Consider the following 18,571-nt stretch of genomic DNA (forward strand, 5'->3'; position numbering starts at 1 on the left):
ATCCTTGCAACGCATACTTTGTTCCTGCATTCCTCCTGACCTCAGTCTCCAGTAACCTCCTGCACCCACTTCCCCTCCCAGTGGTCTCACCTTCCTCTATTCTGTCAACCCCACCCAAGCCACACCCCTACACTATCATGTGCTGCATGAACACACTAGCTCTAGTGTCTCCATAAATCACTTTACTATCTTGAGCACTTGCTGCTTCTCCCTCCTGCATTCCTATGTTGCACACATGTTACCTCCCTCTGAGCTGTCAGCCATCCATTCCCAACCCTTAATCCTGTGCCTCGCCTCTTTTCTCCCCTCACCCAACCCACCCGACACAACCTTGTCACACACATATTAAAGCTGTAAGAGTCACAAGCAAAGAAGTTATCATAAATGCTTTACACTACAAAGAACCAGAAGAGGAAGAAACATGGTTGATGAAAGCGTCGACTGAAAGTGTTGACTCATTCTCTGCAAATTTTAAAGTCAAGTTCACTCTAAAAAGCAATAAAGTCAGATTTAGTATTAATGAGGAGCAGGAATGGATAGTAAATGGAAAGATAAGAGATACGAGTAAGAAAGATATCTGTGGCAAAGGACTAGCATAAATCATTCAGTTAAATTACAAATAATATTATAAAGTCTTACACTTTGTTATGAAGAAGACTGAAGTCATTCAATGTAAACAGAAATTTATAAAATAGAAGAATACAATTAGAAGTAATATGGTACAAGTGTTATTCAGAATGTAAGTTCGAGTGGATGGTAAACATAAAACATCAAGAAGTGAAACTTCTTCTTCTCTATATTGATAGACAGTGGTGGCTCCTGTGTAAGAGCACGAGTGCATGTGAACACCCTAACTTTCGACATCTTGCAGATTTATTGGTTATTTTTCTTTGAAAGTTGTTCAATGTAACACAGATGCGGCAATCTGAAGGATACGGCACTTCAATCCACCGCGCTACTGCTTCTCCAGACATGTTCCACATCCACGAGGATCTCCTCAGCACGGATCTATGGAACGAAAACTAATCTAATCTAATTTAATCTAATCTAATCCATAACACTTGGCAATAGGGTCGTGACCATACCTTCAGTTGATAGGGTCATGAGCACACCTTCAGTTGTGCACGTTCTAAGGAGCTTTTGTCCATGCCCAACTCACATGACGTAAGTCTTATCAGCCAAATACATATGAATTAGATAAACAAGGTGCACAGTTTGTGATGTGCACAGCTAGGTCTTACCACTCAACAAGTTTACATCAGTGCCACGAAGTGGTAGCACACTGCAGCAGACTTTTATCCTCCTTCATTTGGCATAAATTCTGCTAGATCATAGCACACTCCTCAGATATGCTAATTCACACTATATACTGTAGTAAAATTAGATTGGACGTATGTTAAAGACATGATGACAGTAAACCTATTCTGCAGGATTCTGAATGAGAGACAATATATTGAGTTTTGTGTTTTATCATACAGTAATACATTTGAGGTACAGAGAATCATAAAGGCCTAAAGCACACCAGTGTCGATTATGAGGCTGTGGCATTTATTCATGCTTCTGAAATCAGATCACAGTAGTGTCTTTTGAGTTATGTACAGTAGATGTTTAACATCATCACCTAGTCACTGCCTCTTGCTCAGGAGAGGCCCATGAAGAAAGTCCACAAAGAAAACAATAAATACTAAGAACTTTTATCAGAATAGACTGAATGTTTGATTGTAATGGCTACTGAATTTTTCGTGGTGTGATGCGCAATACCCACATCATCATCTCTAGGGGCAATATCAGTGGAAGAATGTCAACACTGTGACCAAACCTTTGATTTTGTGCTCATCTGTCAGCTGCCTTGGCATCTATTTGTGCACATTTTGTAAAAAGCAAGCCGCTAGGCGAAAATTTTATGCAGCAGTGAGATAATGTAGGTATTATCATATGAGGGAAAACTACATGTGATCAAATGGGGCCTCTGATATGCTTGTCATTGCTTCTTACAAACAAATGAAACAGGAACCTACTGTCCGATCATGTACATCAGTTTGTCTGCATGCACTACCATGCAGGGTCCAGTATCTTCAGCTGAGCAAGCAGAACACCATCACTCCCAAGTTGTGCCAGGTTACTGGGTAAAACTCTCAGTAGCCATGAGGATGCTTGTGTGGCCCCACAGTTCACCTAATGCCAAGTACATTGAACAAATTTAGGGTGCAGTTAAGTGATTTGTGCAAACCTTGAACCATTTTCTATGAGTTGTTTGACCATGGTCTGAAATGGTCCCGCAACACAGAATCCTAAAAAAGGTTATGAACTCCAGTTCAAAGGAGAAAAAGTTAACAGTGCCAAGCAAATAGTTTAATAAGAAAATTATTAAATACAAATTTTGTGTGACTGCTTAACTAAAGTCTACAGGTCCTTAAATCCAAGCTAAATGTCCAGAATTTTATTAAACTCAACACATGAAAACTCTAAACATTTGAAAGCAGACTCTTAGTAAATGGAATGAATAAATTCCTAATTTTAATAATGATTAATCCATTATTTTAACAAGCCTTCCAAAATTCCTTAACAAAAAGGGCTGTTATGGTTTTTTTACTAATGTGACAGGGAGCCTTCTGCTACATATATATAAAATATTAATTTTTTGTGACTGTTCTAGAAGATGTCCTCAGCTATAATAAAACAACATTATTTTTATTTTTAACAGCAAATAAATATTTCTTAGTTGCATAAAAATTTCCCTTTAAGCAATTTATCAGGTAAGAGACAATTAAATATTGCAATGTGCCTTACCAAGTCCTTTGTTGCAGTAGACTGTTTGCTTTCCTTTTCTGAGTTGTGATGTCATGAATAGCACAGTTCCTTTAACTAAGACTGCTGAACCAAGCACTACCACCGTAGTGAAAATAGTAGCTAATACTTTCACTAACTTAGTAAGAGTCACTAGGGCACGTTTGTCACTAACAGAACCACTGCTCTCTCGTATAGGAGGATCCCGGAAGACATCCCATGGTTTTCTCTCCTGCTGTGTCCTCTGGCTGCAACACAAAAGATTATTATTATTAAATCAATATTATAACTTAGTTTGGAGATTCTAATTATGAGTTAGGTATTTTCAAGTTACATAGCTTACAAATTTTGTCTATGAGTCACTCCTCTTGCCAATTACCATCTGTTAAAAGTGAACTTATGATAAATAATTTATTACATGAGCTAAGAAAATTGTATTCTAAAAAAGGGTAGCAGGCTGAGGTAAGAATGAGGCAGAGCTGTTCAATGTCAACAACTAACATTTCAAACAATGGGAAGTACAGGTTGAAATATCGACAATTAGGGAAAGGATAGATTGCTACTCACGATAAATAAGACATACTGAGTTGCAGACAGGTACAATGAAAAGACTGTTACATCTTAAGCTTTTGGCAAAAGTCTTCATCAGAAACGAAAAATCCAGTGCATTCACACAAACAGGTACATCTTATATACACAACCACTATTTCTGACTGCTCAGGCCAGTCCACTGGGCCAGTCTGGGCTAAGCAGCCAGAGATGGTGACCATGTACTTGTGAGGTGTCTTGCTTGTGTGAATGTGCACATTTTCTTTTGTTTCTTAATATATAACAGTTTTTTCATTATGTCTGTCTGCAACTCAATGTGTCAACTAACATTTCAGATACACAAAAGGGTTACCGGATTGGATGAATCACTGTATTGGATACTTTTATAATTTATACAAAATGCAGTGAGATTTAAAATAGATGCTTTAAATTCCATGTAATATATGACTTGTTTTACAACACTGTAAATGTAAAATAGAATTTCAAATGACATGGAAACTAGACCTTACACAATTTATATTTGCATAAATGACAAGTGTCATGAGAGTTACTACCACTTTCTCATAAATAGGCCAATTCCTCATTTACAGCATTTTCTAAAGTATATTCTTCAAACAAACTTTGATAATCTAAAGTAAATCCATACCATTTCTCTAAAATTTAGCAGTGGAGTTGTTAATCCATCATTTCAAGATTTCAATCTTTTGTTCACATTAGGACATAAAAAAGAAAAACAAAGCATTTGAGTAAGTGTCTTAAACTGAAGGCAGTGTGCTGCCGTATTCATGTCATTTTCAATTCTAGTCTTGTGAAGATACGGTAAGCATAAAACTTTTTTTACAGTATCATATTTTTACAACAGACCTGTTTGAAAATGAGCGCAATGACTGGTTTGTAAATGTTAGCTGTTTGGGATTCACGTTCTAAACAATTTTTCACTATTTTGAGTGACTTCTTTTTATTTGATCAGCAAAGTCCCATCAGTTCAAATTTGTTTGTGGCTGCAACTGTTTCAGATAGACCCAGTGCGTATTTTGCTTACTGTCTGTATGAATTGCTGTTCCATTGCTTAATCATGTTTGTTCATGTTTGTCTTCCAACAGGTGTGAACAACAAACATTTATTGTTTTACAATTTGCAAACCATTCAAGTATACACAATATGTCCACAAAACTGTAATGAGTACCCCACTCTAATACAGAACACACTATCAGCCAAACAGTACAATGAACTGAGATCTTCAGACTGAACTCTGGCGGCAGATACGTTGGCTACACATTTTGTTTTCTTAAAGAAAACATACATGTGTTACCTTGCTCTCTACAGTGTACTATTAGCTCCTTCTCTTCCGGCAGATTCCAAAACCATAACCTTTGTACTAAGGAAATACTTTTATGCAATAGCAGGCACAGAACCAATCCCTTTATTTTCAATTTCCTATTTTTGAGAGAACTGATAACTGTACTCTAGCAATGTGTCCTTGTAAGAATATATTACCCCTATAATACCTCTGGAGAAAAGAGAACCACTTGTATGAATATCAAGAGCTGAGATGGAAACCCAGTTCTAAGCAAAGAAGGGAAAGCAGAAAGATGGAAGGAGTATATAGAGGGTCTATACAAGGGCGATGTACTTGAGGACAATATTATGGAAATGGAGGAGGATGTAGATGAAGATGAATTGGGAGATACGATACTGCGTGAAGAGTTTGACAGAGCACTGAAAGACCTGAGTAGAAACAAGGCCCCGGGAGTAGACAACATTCCATTAGAACTACTGACAGCCTTGCGAGAGCCAGTCCTGACAAAACTCTACCATCTGGTGAGCAAGATGTATGAGACAGGCGAAATACCCTCAGACTTCAAGAAGAATATAATATTTCCAATCCCAAAGAAAGCAGGTGTTGACAGATGTGAAAATTACTGAACAATCAGTTTAATAAGTCACAGATGCAAAATACTAACGCAAATTCTTTACAGACGAACGGAAAAACTGGTAGAAGCCGACCTCGGGGAAGATCAGTTTGGATTCCGTAGAAATATTGGAACACGTGAGGCAATACTGACCCTACGACTTACCTTACAAGCTAGATTAAGGAATGGCAAACCTACGTTTCTAGCCTTTGTAGACTTAGAGAAAGCTTTTGATAGTGTTGACTGGAATACTCTCTTTCAAATTCTGAAGGTGGCAGGGGTAAAATACAGGGAGCGAAAGGCTATTTACAATTTGTACAGAAACCAGATGGCAGTTATAAGAGTCGAGGGGCATGAAAGGGAAGCAGTGGTTGGGAAGGGAGTGAGACAGGGTTGTAGCCTATCCCCAATGTTATTCAATCTGTATATTGAGCAGGCAGTGAAGGAAATAAAGGAAAAATTTGGAGTAGGTATTAAAATCCATGGAGAAGAAATAAAAACCTTGAGGTTCACCGATGACATTGTAATTCTGTCAGAGACAGCAAAGGACTTGGAAGAGCAGTTGAACGGAATGGACAGTGTCTTGAAAGGAGGGTATAAGATGAACATCAACAAAAGCAAAACGAGGATAATGGAATGTAGTCGAATTAAGTCAGGTGATACTGAGGGATTTAGATTAGGAAATGAGACACTTAAAGTAGTAAAGGAGTTTTGCTATTTGGGGAGTAAAATAACTGATGATGGTCGAAGTAGAGGGGGATATCAAATGTAGACTGGTAATGGCAAGGAAAGTGTTTCTGAAGAAGAGAAATTTGTTGACATCGAGTATAGATTTAAGTGTCAGGAAGTCATTTCTGAAAGTATTTGTATGGAGTGTAGCCATGTATGGAAGTGAAACATGGACGATAAATAGTTTGGACAAGGAGAGAATAGAAGCTTTTGAAATGTGGTGCTACAGAAGAATACTGAAGATTAGATGGGTAGATCACATAACTAATGAGGAGGTATTGAATAGGATTGGGAAGAAGAGAAGTTTGTGACACAACTTGACTAGAAGAAGGGATTGGTTGGTAGGACATATTCTGAGGCATCAAGGGATCACCAATTTAGTATTGGAGGACAGCGTGGAGGGTAAAAATCGTAGAGGGAGACCAAGAGATGAATACACTAAACAGATTCAGAAGGATGTAGGTTGCAGTAGGTACTGGGAGATGAAGAAGCTTGCACAGGATAGAGTAGCATGGAGAGCTGCATCAAATCAGTCTCAGGACAGAAGACCACAACAACAACAACAATACCATACCCCATCATATGCTGGACTAAAAACTGTGCTATCAGTATAATATGACTGTTAAGCTATTGTCAACAGAGAGTTATAAAATGTAACTCAGACAACCAAAGTTCCTGTTCCTTCCATCTTATATTTCTTCATTTTCTGATGCTGTGTATTGAGCAAAATAATGAGTAGACAGTATTACTGAGATCTTTGTACAACAAAGATACGTTGATGACACCTTCCTGATATGGCCTTATGGTGAAGATACATTACAGCATTTCATCGATCATATGAATGGTGTCCATCCCAACATTAAATTTACTGTCAAGATGGAGAAGCATGGCAAACTACCATTCTTGGATGTTTTGGTTGAGCAGAAGGCAGGAGGCCAGCTTGGTCATTCAGTGTACTGGAAACCAACACACACTGATTGGTACTTGAACGCCAATAGTTTCCACCACCCTGTACACAAGAAAGCTGTGCTGAACACATTGGTTCATAGAGCCAAGATTATCTCTGACGACGACCACCTACAGTCTGAACTGCAGAACTTAAAATGTGTTTTTGGGGAAAATGCATACAGCAAAAAGAGACATCGCAAACACTTTCATGGGCCGCCGACGAAAGACACCTGGTGAATCAGTAGAAGAGGTCAAACGGACTGTATTCCTGCCATACTGTGGAGCAACTAGCAGTAAGTTAAGACGTCTGCTGCAGAAACATGGTCTAAGACCAGTGTTCCGCCCTGCCCCCAAGATACGAGATATGTTGCACCCTGTTAAAGACGACATTGCTCTTCGAGTGTCCGGTGTGTATGGTATACGCTGTGAATGTGGCAGCATGTATATTGGACAAACAATTCGCACGGTTGCGGAGCATTGTACTGAGCACAAGCGCCATATAAAACAAAGGGAGCTTGACAAGTCGGCCATAGTGGAGCATTGCCTAGAAAATGGACAAAAATACAGTTCAAAAATACAAAAGTGTTGGCTCATGCGTCTACATATTGGGACTCAGTCATAAAGGAAGCAGCCGAGATTCGTTTAAACAACAATTTCAACAGAGACCAGGGATACACACTCAGCAGGGCATGGTGACGGGCATTGGACATCGAAAGAAAGCAGAGACAGATGCACAATGCAGTTTCAAACATGGCGCCTGCCCCTGGCGCCACTTGACGTCACCAGTGCTGCCACGGGCAATAGCTCCGCTAGCTGCTCGGGTTGACTTACGCGCGCGTACCACATTGGATCGATCTGATTGGCTGCTGATGATGTCACCATGCCTGTATAAGCGAGAAACCGTAGCAACCCCGGCAGTCAGTGAACTCCTGATGATGATGGCGGAGATGGCCATTGAAAGCTCGAGGATTTTTATTCGAATTGACGCCACTGGAAAACCGAGAATGTTTTATTCATGTGCCCAAATATTTTAAAACATTAATCAGACTGTGCTTCGTGTAGGTTCAATATTCAGACTATAGTTTTCAATGTGGAAATCCCAATAATGCATTTACTTTCGCTAGAAACCATGTTAATTAAAAGTAACTGATAACTGAATTATGACTACAGTGTATAATACTAGACATGAACTGAGCTAATAGTTAGATTTAGAAATATTGACATTACTCATTAGAATGGACAGCATCCAGTCTTTACAGTGCCATATTTCAATTTTCCTCATGCTCATTAACTTAGCAGTTGGTTAATATTAAAGTCTGTACACATCCAACATTGTCACTACAAATTTAATCATTGTACTTGTTGAATACCACCTTCTACTTCTACACTCATGTATCCCTAATTTTCCTGGATCGAATGACACTTGTCACTACTTGATCAAGTCATTTATTAAGAATCTGCATAAATTATCATGAATGACTCTAAATCTAAATTTGGCTGACACACTTGTAATTATTGAATTCACAGCATAGACATACCAAATAGTTCTGTCATTTTTTTTACTATATTAACCAACCTTTCTTATGTAACCCGAATAATTGTGAAAACATAACCCAGTCCAATCAGTGAAACATAGCAGTTTTTAAATCACTATGTAGTTTCCAAATCACTACAATGTTCATATGCCAGGCCAAGGCCAACTCCACCCAAAATTGGCAGTTGGTGCACCACTTGTAACATGCTAACGTCTCTGTGTCACTCACACTAGTAAAAGGTCTGGAATTGGAAAACTTGGTGGCAACATCATGTAGCAAGTTCGTACAGTAAAGTATGCACCTAGATGGAACTCTAGGAAATTTTTTTCTGCAAGTCCACGTTACACCTCCGTAGCAGATGGTTCACAAGGTAGAGGTGCGGTCCAGCAGTTGCAAGAAGTGTTGGTAAGTGAGTTCCAGGTCACCTACATTGTGAAGCCTAGTACAGGGTCGGTACAGGTGACTGACAGCATAGGGGAGTTATGTAGGAATGTTACAAAAGAGTATCAGGTAGTGATTGTGGGTGATGCAGGGAATAGTCATTGCAGGGGTGGAGAATATAGTATAGGTGGTGACCTGGTAAAGATAGCTACTCAAACTGGTGTCACTAATGTGCACTTCGTGCAACTGTTTCAGCGTGATGATCGGCTTTGTCTTAATGCTGCTGTTAGCCGTGTTAACATGGGGCTGGAGAAGACACAGATGGTGGAGGGCATGGCTCACATTGCAGTGGTGCCAGTTGAGTCCATCAATAGATCAAGTTTCACTAGGCATGGCCTGCTCCTCAATAGGTAAGGGAAGGGGAGGCTGGCAAAGCTTATAGCTGACAGAGTAGTGGGTGGTGGTGGGATCCCTCATGGAAAAAATCCTGTAGTAGTTGGTGTTAGAGCTGCACCTTTTTTAGACTGAAATCAACTGATAGGTATACCTGCTTAAAGGAAGGGTTGGGTTGGGTTGTTTGGGGGAGGAGACAAAACAGTGAGGTCATTGGTCTCATCAGATTAGGGAAGGATGGGGAAGGAAGTCAGCTCTGCCCTTTCAAAGGAACCATTGCAGCGTTTGCCTGGAGCAATTTAGGGAAGTCACGGAAAACCTAAATCAGGATGTCCGGATGCGTGATTGAACTGTCGTCCTCCCGAGTGCGAGTCCAGTGTGCTAACCACTGCACCACCTCGCTCGGTCTTAAAGGAAGTCCCTCTAACAAAGGAATCACCTTCAGAGGAGGTCAGGTATCCAAGTAAAGAAGGAATTAGCATATTTCACCAAAATATAAGAGGTTTTAGAGATAAAATTAGTGAATTCCTTATAGATGTTGAATCTGACATTATTGGTGTTTAGGAGCACCACTTAAATAATTTTAAAATTCAGAAGCTTCCTTTACCAGGATATAGATTAGCTGGTTGTTTTTCAAGGAGTTCTTTGGGGAGTGGGGGAGTGGCTATGTACATAAAAAATAGTATTCCATTTGAGTCCGTAGACACATCACAGCACTGCACTGAGCAGGTATTTGAATGTTGTGCAAGGGCAGTTGAAGTTAGTGAAATTAAACTCCTAGTTGTTGTTGGTTATTGATCTCAAACTCTGACTTCATAGCATTTTTGCTAAAGCTAGAGAGGCTTTTTGGTTCACTTTATAGGAAGTACCAAAAATTAGTTATATGTAGTGACTTCAATATTAATTTTTTATGGGATTGCGCAAGAAAAAGGATGTTGGAAGATCTCCTAAACTAATATGATCTGATGCAGACTGTGTTTTTTCCAACCAGGGTGCATGGGAACAGTAGAACAGCCACAAACAGTATTTTTATTCATTCTTCATTACCAGATGGGCATTCTGTTAGTAAAAGGGTGAATGGCCTTTCAGACCATGGAGCATAAATTTTAAGACTAAAAAACTTTTACACTGAAACAAATGTTATTATATAATTACAAACTATGTAGAAGTTAATCCAATGGAAATAGAGAGTGTTTTAAACATTGTTAAGGAACAAGAGTGGCAGGATGTTTATAGTGCCAATAACACAGATGCTAAATATAATGCTTTCCTTAACACATTTATAATGCTCCATTAGAACGTTCTACACAGGGTACTAGCAGTAAAAGGTAGCCTGGGTGGCTGACTTGTGAGATAAGGATATCATGCAGAACAAAGTGTGAATTACATCAAAATGTTAGAAGTAGTCACATTCAAGCTACAGCATCCCACTACAAACAGTACTCTAAGGAACTTAAAAGTGTTATTAGGAAGTCAAAGAGTATGTGGTATGCAAATAGAATAGCTAATTCACAGGAAAAAATTAAAACCTTATGGCCAGTTGTGAAGTACATGTTTGGTCAGCAGCACAAGGTCGACAATATAAAGTCTGTTCGTAGTAAAAATATTTCTGTTACTGATAAGTCAGATATATGTGCAGTATTTAGTGATCATTTTCTGAGCATTGCTTGTGAATTAAATAAAAACTTAGTTTCTACAGGGAATCATATAACTCTCTTGGAAAATGACTTTCCGAGATTGATGTCTGAAATACTCCTCTGTGATACTGACAAGGGGGATATTGAGTCAATAATTAAATCACTGAAGTCTAAGCACTCTCATGGATATGATGAAGTGCCTAGCAGAATATTAAAGCACTGTGCTGCGCATGTTAGCCCTGTACTTAGCCATATTTGTGATTTTTCCTTTAATAATGGTCAGTTTCCTGAACGATTAATGTACTCAGAAGTAAAAACTCTTTAAAAAAAGGGAGAAAGGAATAATGCAGACAATTTTATACCTATTTCTATGCCACCAGTGTTTGCTAAAGTTATTAAAAAGGCGGTGTATGCAAGGATATTTTCTCTGTGAGGTACTGGATGGATTAAAAAAAGGTTTTGAACGCTAGACATATTTTTTGATTTAACTAAAGCGTTTGTGTTGATTACAAAATATTGCTCCAGAAGTTGGACAGTTATGGAATATGGGAAGTAGCTCACAATTGGTTCAGCTGTTACTTTAACAACAAACAGCAAAATGTCGTTATTCACAGTGTTGAGAATGGCTTTGATGTGGAATCTGAGTGGGGCACAGTCAAATGGAGAGTGCCCCAGGGATCAGTGCTGGGGCCACTCCTGTTCATTATTTATATAAATGATATGCCCTCTAGTATTACAGGTAATTATAAAATATTCCTGCTTGCTGATGACACTTGGTTGCTAGAAAGGATGTTGTGTGCAACATTGGCTCTGTTTCAAATAGTGTGGTTCATGATATAAGTTCATGGCTTGTCGAAAATAAACTAAAGCTAAATCACAGAAAGACTCAGTTTTTACATTTTCTAACACACAATTCAACAAAACCCGACAATTTAATTTCACAGAATGGCCATATGATTACTGAAACTGAACAGTTCAAATTTCTAGGTGTTCAGATAGATAGTAAACTGTCATGGAAAGCCCATGTTCAGGATTTCAAAGACTGAATGCTACCATTTTTACTATTTGAACAGTATCTGAAGTAGGTGATCATTAGACATGAAAAGTAGTCTACTTTGCTTATTTTCATTCACTTATGCCACATGGTATTATATTTTGGGGTAATTCTTCCCATTCACAAAGGGTATTTTTGGCTCAGAAATGGGCAATAAGTGATGTAAGTACACAAACCTCTTGTCGACTCCTGTCCACTAGTCAAGGTATTCTGACATTGGCCTTTCAATATACATATTCTTTACTGTCATTTCTTGTTGATGATGTCAGCTTATTCCCAAGAACTAGCAGCTTTCCCTCAGTTAACACTGGACAGAAATCCAATCTGCATTTGGATCACATTTTCTTGACTCTTATGCAGAAAGGTGTGCAGTATACTGCAGCATCCATTTTCAACAAGCCACCACAAGAATTAAAAAATCTTAGCAGTAATCCAAGCACTTTCAAATCAAAACTGAAGAGTTTCCTCATGGGTCACTCCTATTCTGTCAAGGATTTCCTTGAAAACTTTAGCTGATTCCTATGTCATGTTGTTGACTGTGTTTGCTTAAATTTATGGCTTGTATTTTTTTGGGTTCATAAACATCTTATTGTTTTGTTATTACCCTTATGTTGTAATTTCATGTACTGACACATTCTAAGACTTTGGAGATTTGCTCGTCAATTTGGTCCTAGTGAATTAGATGTCTAAAATAAAATAAATAAAAAATGTCTGTCGCCAGTATTTGCAAGCTGGTCTCTGGGTGACTTACTTAACATCCTGAACTCAACTAGTGATTGGTATTAACTTTTATGAGCACTTCCTATGAGTCAATGTGACAATAATTTGGGATCCAATTGTGTACTGTGTAGTATGAACCATCATTTGCACTGAGGTGACAAAAGTCATGAAATAGTGATAAGCACATGTACAGTTGGTGGTAGTATTGTATACACAAGGTATAAAAGGACAGCACATTGGTGGAACTGTCATTTATACTCAGGTGATTCATATCAAAAGGTTTCTGACATGTTTAGGGCTGCACAATGGGAATTAACAGACTTCGAATGCAGAATGGCAGTTGGAGCTAGACACATGGGGCATTCCACTTCAGAAATCATTACAGAATTCAATTGTCTGTGGTCCGTAGTCACAAGAGTGTGCAGAGAATATAAATTTCAGGTATTACCTCTCACCACAAACAATGCAGTGGCCAATTGCCTACACTTAACAACCAACAGCAGCAGCATTTGCATAGAGTTGTAAATGCTAACAGACAAGCACCACTGTATGAAATAACCACAGAAATCAATGTAGAGATACAACGAATGTTTCCATTATGACAGTGCAACAAAATCTGGCATTGTCGGGCTATGTCAGCAGGTGACCAACACGAGTGCCTTTGTTAACAGCACGACATCACCTGCAGTTGCTTTCCTGGGCTTGTGACCATACCAGCTGGACCGTAGACAACTGGAGAAACTGTGGCCTGGTCAGATGAGCCACGATTTCTGTTGGTATAAGCTCACAGCAAGGCTCACGTGTGATACAGACTTCATGAAGCACTGGACCCAAGTTGTCAACAAGGCACTGTGAAAGCTGGTGGTGACTCCATAATGGTGTCTGTTGTACTTATATAGAACAGACAGGGTTCTCTAGTCCAACTAAACTGATCATTGACTGGAAATGGTTATGTTCAGCTACTTGGAGACCATTTGCAGCCATTCTTGGACTTCATGTTCCCCAACAATGATGGAAAAAAATGAAATGATCTTATGGCATTGTTGACCAGGATGTCCCAGTCAGGTTCGGCTGCCAAGTGCAAGCCTTATTTCAGTCGGCACCACATTTGACTTCTTGCAGCCAGTGATAACAATTAAATGATGGTGAGGACAATACAACGCCCAGTCCCCGAGCAGAGAAAATCTCCAACCTGGCCGGGTATCGAACCCGGACCCAGTGCATGGGAGGCAAGCGTGTTACCACCCAGATAAGCAGGCGGACAACAGCAATGGAATTTTTATGGATGACAATGCACCATGTCACCAGGACAGAATTGTTCACGACTGGTTTGAAGAACTTTCTGGACAGTTTTAGCAAATGATTTGGCCACCCAGATTGCCTGACATGAATCCCATCGAACATTTATGGGACGTAATCAGGAAGTCAGTTTACACGCAAAGTCCTGCACGGCAACACTTTTGCAATTATGGATGGTATAGAGGCAACATGGCTCAGTATTTCTGCAGGAGACTTCCAACGACTTGCTGAGTCCATGACACATCAAGCTGCTGCACTACGGTGGGCAAAAGGAGGTCCATGACGACACCAGGTGGTATCCTATAACTTTTCTCACCTTAGTGTATTTGTGTCAACTATTGTGTAGTCATTGCCTACATAATCTGAAGCCACTGTAATAACTGTTCTGATTGTGTCATAACCTGTTTATCAATGTGTCCTGTGAATATTTTGTTGGTACCAATCTGAAGAGTGAAGGGGCCTGCCTGTGAAAATTTTTTGTGAGAACTGGAACAGGTACTCGTACTGCCTATAATGACAATAAATGTGGGAAAAGCCACATTAATTAAAAGTTGTTTGGTGTAAATTATTGGAATAATTTCCCCAACACCAGTTTTATAGTAATTGAATGAACTTTCCTCTACGAGACACTGAGTGCAGAGTAAGAGTTTGAAGGTAGGTAAGCTCACACTTGGGAGAGCCAGCCTTGACAAAATTATCCCATCTGGTGTGCAAGATACATGAGACAGACCAAACGCCCTCAGGCATCAAGAACAATGTAATAATTTCTATTCCCAGGAAGGAAAGTGCTGACGGGGGTTAAGGTGACCAAAACATGAGTTTAATAAGTGATGGTTGCAAAATATTGACACAAATTACTAACAGAAGAATCAAGAAACTTGTAGAGGCTGACCTTGGGGAAGTCAGTTTGAGTTCCAAAGAAATGTGGGAACATGTGAAGCAATATTGAACCTGCAACTTATATTAGAACAAAGCTAGAAGGTAGGCAAACCTGCATTTGTAGTGCTAGAAAAAGCTTTGACAATGTGGGCCATGCTACAGTTTTTGAAACTTTGAATGTAGCACAGATGAAATACAGGGACTGAAAGATTATTTACAAGTTGTATAGAAATCAGACTGCAGTTATAAGAGTTAAAGGACACAAAAGGAAACCCACAGCTGAGAAGGGACTGAGACAGGGTTGTAGCGTGTCCCTGATGTTATTCAATTTGTACACTGAAAAAATTGTGAAGATAAACAAGGAGAAATTGGTAAAGGAATTAAAGATCAGGGAGACGAAACAGAAACTTGCATTTTGTCAATGAAACTGTAATTCTATCAGTGATGGTAATTCTGTCAGTCATGACTAAAGGTTTGGAAGAGCTTTTTAATGGAATGGGGAGTATCTTGAAAAGATATTATAAGCTGGACATCAATAAAAGTAAACCAAAGGAAATGGAATGTAGTCAAATCAGGCAATGCTGAGGGAATCACATTAGAAAATGGGACACTAAAAGTAGCAGATGCGTATTGCAATTTGGACTGTAAAATAACTGATGATGTCTGAAATAGGGAAGATAAAAATACAGATTGGTAATAGCAAGAAAAACATTTATGAGAAAGAGGAAATTGTTAACATCTAATAAAAATTAATATGGTGTTAAGTCTTTTCTGAAGTTATAGCCTTTTATGGAAGTGCAATTTGGACAATAGGTAATTCAGTCACCAAGAAAATGGAAGCTTTTGAAATGTGGTGCCACAGAGGAAAACTGAAGATTAGATGGGTATATTAAGTAAAAAATGAAGAGGTACTGAGTCTAACTGCGGAAAAAAGAAATTTGTGGCACAACTTGACTAAAGGAAGAGATTGGTCTTAGGACACATTTTGAGGCCTTAAGGAATTGTCAGTCTGGTAACTGAAGAAAGTGTGGAGGATAAACATGGTAGAGGGAGAACACAGTAAGCAAGTTCAAATGGATGCAGAGTTGACATGGCTTTTAGAATATAGACTAGGATGGAGAACTGCACAAAGTGCAGTATTGTTATATCATGGGCACACAATTAACAAAAAACCAGATGACACAGTTGATAGAAAGGTTAATGGTACTGTCGTGTGAAGAGTTTAATGGTATTCAGACTGCACCTCAAAAACGAGGTGCGTCTTCTTCACAACTACTTTAAGACAGCTGACACATGAAGACAGTAGGACAGAAGATACAAACCTAAAATGGGTATCAATTTACTTTGTTGCAATTTTTCACTTACAGTATAGTATAATATACAGTATATAGTATAAAATCACCTGTGTGGTGCTTGTAGGTTAATTATATCATGCCAAATACTTATAATCAGATAATGGATTGAGCTTCTAGGAGTGAAGATGATATGTGGAATATGGTCAACACTATAATGAATAAAACTCTTTCTTTTGGGGCAGCGAGCAAGCAGTTCAATACATTGGATAAAACTCTAAGAACTAGAATTAAAAAAAAAAAAATATATATTCCACTAAAAGAAATCTTGGACCTCCATCATAATCTGGACCTGATGCAAAAGAAAGGTAGTAAAACATATTCTAGCTCCAGACTGTACGACTTGCTCCATCAAGAAGGGATGATGGGGAGATAAGTCAGACTTGGTAGGGAAAGCATGGCTAAGTTCTTTTTTAAAGACAAATCTGAGCTCTGTGTAAGGAAAAGTGAAAGTTGTTCTCAACCATGAACAGAAGGCATGAACAGCAAAAATTATACGATTACTATCAAATGTTGACCAACTTGCCAACAGAAAATAATCTAAATTCATATGCACTGCAGCAGGATGAGGCAGTAACTATTCTGGCTGGCTGTAATGCATATGACCACATTGCACCCCCCCCCCCCACCACCACCCCCTGTGCCTCCCCTCCCCCTGCCTGAATAGTGAAGAGTGTTTACAGCAAACCAGGATTTCAAATGGGAGCACCTGCAGGAACAGTTATCAAAATGAGGCCTGAGTCAGCCTACATTAAGGCAGATTTGTTCCTGAATTGGTTGCTAAACCATTTCAGTCCCAGAAAGCCTTCAGGGAAAAATATTGGGGGGAATGGCCATGCTTCAGATATGAACAATGCCAATTTTTTAAAAAAGTAGCCAGAGATAATGACATACGTATAACCTGCCTACTGGGTTGCTAAACCATTTCAATCCCAGAAAGCCTTCAGGGAAAAATCTTGGGGGAAATGGCCGTGCTTCAGATATGAACAATGCCAATTTTTTTGAAAGCAGTCACAGATAATGACATACGTATCACCTGCCTGCTGGGTCATACAACACATTATGGAGGTCATACCACACATTATTTTCAGCCACTGTTTCTTGTTGCTTTAAAACCACTGAATACATCAAGTTACCTTCCATTAAGAACATGGATGCTCTCAAGGACTGTGATATGACTTTCAAATGATAGAGCACAGCAATTGGTCATCCTTTTCTTGCATGTTTTATTCAGTAAATCTAGATTTTGGCTAGAGCCTAGCCCTTATCAATGCACTATTTTATACTATCAATGCATGTTCTACTGGGTCATACACAATTAGTAGTCTTGAAAGAACTAAGACAGAAGCCCAAACAACAGGGACTGATGCACTGGAACATGTATTGATACTATTAAGTGGTACACTGATAATGGCTAGGCACTTGCCGGAATCTAGATGTGCCGAATAAAACCTGCAAGAAAAAGATGACCTATCACTGTGCTCTATCATTTGAAACACCGAAGACATATTGGAAAGACACTTGACAGAGGCTCATGTGGGTGACCAATGGCATAAAGAACATTTTCAGATCTCAGTTTTGGGAGTTATTGAATTCAGCATGCTAATGTTAAGAATGGAGTTTCAGCATTTAGGGCTATAGGTATCCATCAACTCAATATGGATGCTATTTCAGATTGGACTTATCTTTTATCTTATGACCAGACTCATATCTACATCTAAACTCTGTAAACCACTGTGAGGTGTGTGGCAGAGGGTATGTCCCACTGTACCAGTCATTAGGGTTTCTTCCTGTTCCATTCATGTATAGAGTGTGGGAAGAATGATTGTTTGAATGGCTCTATGCATGCAGTAATTATTCTAATCTTATTCTCACAATCCCTATGTGAGCTATATGTAGGGGATTAAAGTATATTGCTAGAGTAATCATTGAAAGCCGGTACCTGAAGCTTTGTTACTGGACTTCAAGAGTCCTCCAGTTCAGTTTCTTCAGTATCTCTGTGACACTTTCCCATGGATTAAACAAATCTGTGACCATTCTGCTGCTCTTCTCTGTATATGTTCAATATCCCTTGTCAGTTCTATCTGATATGGTTCCCACACATGTGAGCAGTATTCTAGAACTGTCGCACTAGTGTTTTGTAAGCAATTTCCTTTATAGATTGAATGCACTTCCCCAGTATTCTACCAATAAATGAAGTCTTTCGTCTACTTTATCCACAAGTGAACCTATTTGATCATCCCATTTCATACCCCTTCAAAGTAATACACCCAGGTATTTGTATGAGTTGGCCAATTCCAGCAGTGACTCATTGATAGTACAGTCATAAGATATTACTTTTTGTTTTGTGAAGGGCAAAATTTTACATTTCTGTATATTTAAAGCAAACTCCCAA

The 18,571-nt window shown here is 38.9% G+C and overlaps 1 protein-coding gene across 1 annotated transcript in view; it reads right to left on the reverse strand.

Annotated features, from left to right (window-relative positions):
• The window catches only part of LOC126262688 (chitin synthase chs-2-like), a 254,809-nt gene that overhangs the window by 189,644 nt on the left and 46,594 nt on the right, over nucleotides 1-18,571 (reverse strand). The window contains exon 3 of the mRNA XM_049959463.1: nucleotides 2,791-3,035. Within this exon, the coding sequence (XP_049815420.1) occupies nucleotides 2,791-3,035 (245 nt within the window). The remainder of the gene's footprint in view (nucleotides 1-2,790; nucleotides 3,036-18,571) is intronic.

The sequence above is a fragment of the Schistocerca nitens genome, chromosome 6, assembly GCF_023898315.1.
Source record: "Schistocerca nitens isolate TAMUIC-IGC-003100 chromosome 6, iqSchNite1.1, whole genome shotgun sequence".
NCBI lineage: Eukaryota > Metazoa > Arthropoda > Insecta > Orthoptera > Acrididae > Schistocerca > Schistocerca nitens.